The sequence below is a fragment of the Ictidomys tridecemlineatus genome, chromosome 5, assembly GCF_052094955.1.
Source record: "Ictidomys tridecemlineatus isolate mIctTri1 chromosome 5, mIctTri1.hap1, whole genome shotgun sequence".
NCBI lineage: Eukaryota > Metazoa > Chordata > Mammalia > Rodentia > Sciuridae > Ictidomys > Ictidomys tridecemlineatus.
Window position 1 is genome coordinate 46,852,054 of NC_135481.1, and position 5,587 is coordinate 46,857,640.

General features: G+C 35.3%; 1 protein-coding gene across 1 annotated transcript; it reads left to right on the top strand.

Moving 5' to 3' along the window:
* The first annotated feature begins 1,124 nt into the window (after positions 1 to 1,124).
* On the top strand, positions 1,125 to 2,060 carry LOC101956798 (olfactory receptor 4F15). The gene has a single exon (XM_005337164.2). The coding sequence runs from the start codon at positions 1,125 to 1,127 to the stop codon at positions 2,058 to 2,060; it is 936 nt and encodes a 311-aa protein (XP_005337221.2).
* Positions 2,061 to 5,587: the final 3,527 nt, after the last annotated feature.

Genomic DNA, 5,587 nt, shown 5'->3' on the forward strand with positions numbered 1-5,587 from the left:
AGGAAGGAGAACAGCATTGTAAATCCAAGAAGCCAAAAACAAAAGGAGTTACAGAAACAAAGTCATGATAAACATAATTCAATCCTACAGGGACAAAAAGGGAAATGATGACCAAAAATGGACAATGATATGAAATATTCATAATTCAGATTTCTTCACAAGAAATAATGCATCTGTACAAACTGGATTATTTTGATTTATGGAATAAACAAGAAGTAAGGATTACCAGTGAAGGGTTGGGTAGAGAAAAGAGTAATTAGAAAGGGTCCCAGTTACAGCCATTTAATTTTTAAATAGAATAGTTTTAAATAGTTTGCTGCATTGATAAGAGTCAACAGATATTAAAGGAAGTACAATCCAATGATATCTGGGCAAGTTCCAGAGTGCCTTGAAGGGGCTATCCTTGTGCCATGTGGAAGAGTATGGGTTTTGGTATCCTACATCTCTGGGTACAAGCCCTGGCTCTAAGAGCTTATCCATTTAAGACTCAGATTCTTCATTTACATAATGGGTCTCATTTAACAATATCTACATATGAAATTTGTGTTCTTAAAAATGATGATGTGGTTAGACCTAAGCTCTGTATGGAGGATGAAAATAATAAGTATTAATATCATTAATATTTAAGTAAAATTTTCGTTCATTACCAGCTATTCATTTTATTAGTCTTAAGTTATCCAATGTCAATGCCCAGACATCATGTGAATAACAACCTTGACATGTAAATATCTGCATCACTGGTGACATGTATAATAATCAAAGAAAAATTTGTGGATTATTACAGCAGAATAGTGTGTGAGCATTTTGGGTAACATGAGATCTTTAGTCTAGGAAAAAAAACAGAAAAAGGAAATGCAAGAATAACAAAAGTTTCTGGTCATAGCAAAAAGGAAATAAATTATTTTATTCTCATATAGTATACAGTATAATTTTCTTTTAATTGAATCACAATAATTTGCTGCTTTTATTACTTTACTTATTTACATGTTGGTTAGTGAATTCAATGATTTTTACGAAGGCTTTTTGACCCACAGAATGGGGAGCCCATGTTAATACCACGAATTCTGACTCTTCATCATATTATATTCACAGGTGGTTTAAAAACAATTCTTACCAGCAAAGCAATGGATGGACTGAATGGCTCTGTGGTTTCTGAGTTTGTGCTGCTGGGACTCTCAGGTTCTTGGGAAACTAGAGTTATTCTCACGATAACATTCTCCTTGCTCTACTTAGGGATCATCCTGGGAAATTTCTTCGTTGTCTTTTTGATAATTGTTGATTCTCACTTACATTCTCCTATGTACTTCCTGCTGGCCAACCTGTCCTTCAATGATATTGGTGTTTCCTCCACTGCAGTTCCCAGGATGATCACAGACCTGTTAACAGAACACAAAGTAATTTCCTTCCAAAGCTGTATGACACAGACATGCTTCATTCATGCTTTGGGAGGAACAGAAATGGTGCTGCTCATAGCCATGGCATTTGACAGGTATGTAGCCATCTGCAAACCTCTCCACTACTTGACCATTATGAAACCAAGAACATGTGTTCTGTTGATAGTCATCAGCTGGGTAACGGGAGGGATCCATGCTATGACTCAGTTTTCATTTGTTATCAACTTGCCTTTTTGTGGTCCTAATAAAATAGACAGCTTTTGTTGTGACTTTCCCAGGATCATACAGCTTGCATGCTCTGATGCAGCCGAGTTTGAGTTTGTTGTTGCTGCCAACAGTGGCATCCTAACCATAGGTACCTTCTTGCTGCTCCTCCTTTCCTATGTCTTCATTTTGGTCACTGTCTGGAAACGTTCCTCTGGGGACTTGTCCAAGGCTCTTGGCACATTGTCAGCTCACATCACTGTGGTGGTTCTATTTTTCACTCCATGCATTTTTATCTATATGTGGCCTTTCCCCACATCATCAGTTGATAAATACATGTTTATTGTTGATTTTACTATCACTCCTGCCTTGAATCCTCTCATCTATACATTGAGAAACAAAGATATAAAGATAGCAACACAAAGACTGAGCAAATGGGTTCATTATGACAGATTTTGCTGACCTCGGACACTAAAATCATGCATCCACCTGACTTTTGGACATTTACACATAGACATTTTCCAGTTAACATGGCCAACTGAATATGTCAGCTACCTCAACATCTTGTGCCTACCCATAGCAAGACTATGTCTTCTTCTACTCCAGAGCATTTTCTCATTTCTTTTTACTAATTTCAAAATGACAATCCATTATGAATTTTTGGGGGGAGAGTGAGAAATTGAATAAATAAGTTTATACATATTAATTTGAAATTATTTGGCCATAAATATAACTACATCCTTTTTATTTTCCACAGTGTTCAAGTAACCTTAAACTTGCTTTGTTGAATGTCAGAAATCATCTTAAAAAATGGTTATATAGGTAGAGTAAACTCTAGTTAGTGCTCAAATCCATTCCCTCCAAACAGTATGTGAGACTAAATTTAACTGTAGTTAGTTTATTTGGCAGCTAATTTTTTGAAAAATCAGTGAGGAGGTTATATCAAGAAAGGAGACATGCATATGCCCATAAATATAATTGGGATGCAAGCTCCTAGAACCTTCTAGGAGACTATATAGATTCTGTAATTTAGTATTATCTCACTTGAAAGACCAGGTATCTGGAGTATTGCTTCATGTTTAAGAGGTACATTGATTTTGAGGAGAACATCTAGTCTTTCTCAACAAAATGGTTTGTGGGCATTTTAGGCTGCCAGGACATGCTGGCAGGTAGCCTTTCTGGTACCTAAAGAGACATCACTAAAAATTTTTAAAAATAAAAACCCAACCAACCAAACAAACATAAAAACAACACCCTCCAATGTGACTTTGTTCTTACAGAAGTTCAAGTTGAACATTATTGCTCTTAATTTACATGATACTAATTAATCAATGAGTGTGTATAATTCTGTCCTCTGAAAAAATTCTGATTCTCTGCTTTGCACAAGTACCTTAAAACCAGAAGTTCAAGTGTTCCTTCAGCCATGAACATGATTAGCAAGACAGTTGCCACCTATAGTTTCAGCTACCAAATATGTCACCATCTGACATCATCAGAAGTCATTTGACTTCTGATATACCAAAAATCAGCATCTTAGCTCCTGTTCAAAAATTATAGACCAAAATAAAGTAAGAAACTGACTATTTAAAAAATATATCAAAGGACCTTAAAGATATAAATTCTATTGCACTTTCATGTATATAATAGTTTTGAGTGCTTTGTTTTTCATTTGTATTTAAGAAAAGGCACACTATCAAATGATACTCTCACTTTAGGAAGCTCAGAAACAAGAGGTATCAACCTTTCTATATGCCTCACTTATCTAAAACACAGAACTTTATCACCCCAGAAGATACTATCTGTACTAAATACGTCCAACACTAATAATAATCCTCCTACTTATCACCATCCAAATAAAACTGTGTTACTTGTTTCTTTGGGTTGAAAATATATTTCAAGCTCTAGTCACACTTAGAATCAGCATTATTCATGAAAAAGATCTGATCACAAACAATAATATTAAGGACCTATACCACAAACCTGATCATGTTATCTTAATGTAATCTGTGTTTCCCATCCTTCCTCATATTTAAAGTAAATTTCTGGTGAATTTTATATCAAATTCCTATATACACACAACAAGAGATCCAGGAAGTTTTATTAAAATAATTCAAAGTTTTTTTTTCAAATTATTTCTGTGCCTCCAGCTCTTCTACAACAAAGAACCAAATGGAGAAAAACCTCTGACATGCTACAAAAATTAATCATTTGCCATGGAAAAGAAAAAAGTCACTAGGACTAGAGAGTCTGGATGGCACTTTAGCAATAGGAGCCAGAGCCCTTTAGATGCGCACCCCAGTCATGCTGCCTTCCAGCTCTGTGACTTCCAACAAATTGAACTTCCCCAGATGCAACCTCTCCACAATGAGGTCCACTCTATGAGGATATTGTAAAAATTAGGTCAGACAATATGAGTGGAAGCTCCTGGCATGTTAAGTATATTCAGACTCTCTGGTTTATCTTATAGAGCTCCACATATTTATACTCTGTCTTTAGGAAGAGTTCTGCCTTGAAGTATTTGATGACAAAATTTTACAATGGGAACATGAAAATATAACTTCTCTACCTTTAGCACCTCTTCATAATAAAGGAATCACACAGAATTCTTTCCCTGGTTATTAACATGAATTAAATTTTATAGCATTTTTAATAGTTAATCATAAATCAATACAAAGTATGAGTGACACCTCTCAAGGAGAGTTGAGAGGGTGAGAAAGCAGACCTGGGCTGTGGGATAATCTACAGTGCTCAGGGTCTCTGTCATCTGATGTGTCTAGCTGGGAGTGGGCTGTGTTCCATGAACATGTCCATTAAAGTCCTTTGACTTCACAAGGAAAAACTGGGTGCTTTTACACTGAAATTACTTATTTCTAGTCTCTTGTTGTCAAATTGGCCACCTACCAATTTTATTTGTGATACAAAATGTCACATTTTCCACAGCATTATGGAGAGCCATACTGCTTTATAGAAAATTTCTGAATGAGTTGCACCAATACTTTGAAACATATGCTTATGTATATAATTTCTTATGTATATTAGCTATACACTTCATTTTTATGAACGTAATTCTTAGAAGGACGTATAGGATTTAATAAACCATTTGACTCAGCAAACCCACCCTTGGCTATTTATTTACGAGGGTGGGGGAAAACCCATATGTATCACAAGTCCATGAGTATTCACACAATTTTATAATTAACCACTATATAATGGACATAGCCCTAATGTCTTGAGTGGAAAATGAATAAGAAATTAAGCGTGTAATGGAATGTGACTCAGAAATGAATAGAAATTACTAGAACACACAAGCATGTAAATGAATCTCAAGTGAAGAAACCTAGATTCCAAGGGAACACATTAGATTGTTCTGGAAATGCAACTCAAAAACACAATGATAGAAAAACACTTTAAACTGTTAGGATGCTTGCTATCAAAAAAAAAAAGAAGAAAAGAAAAAGAGAAAGATCAGATGGAACCAGATGCGTATAATGCTCAGTACTGGGGAGGCTGAGGCAGGAAGATCCCAAATTCCATACCAGCTTGGGCAAGTTAGGAAGATGCTATCTCAAAATATAAAGTTCTGGAGATGTAGTTCAGTGGTACAGCAGTTGCTTAGCATGCCTGGCGCCCTGCGTTTCATCTCTATTATCAAAAATTAAAAAAAAAATTAAAGAGAAATATCAAGGCTTGTTGAAAATGTGGAAAAAAGAACTCTTTTATATAGTAGGTATGCATCCCAGTATAAATGATTGCCAACAATTAAAAATAAACTTACTGTATGATGCAGTAAACACAGTTGGATAAATATGCAAAGAAATGAAATAGGGGCCTCAAAGAGATATCTGTGTTCTCACTTTCATTGAAGTGTTATTCCCCAAAGCCATGACATTGTTAGCTTTAGTGTCCATCAGTGGATTAATGAATAAAGAAAATGTGGCACACATAAATACAATGGAACACTATTTATCATGTATAAAGAATACATTGTC

Bases quoted from the DNA above. Each gene is read 5' to 3' on its own strand.
- LOC101956798 (XM_005337164.2), top strand. From the start codon at position 1,125: ATGGATGGACTGAATGGCTCTGTGGTTTCTGAGTTTGTGCTGCTGGGA.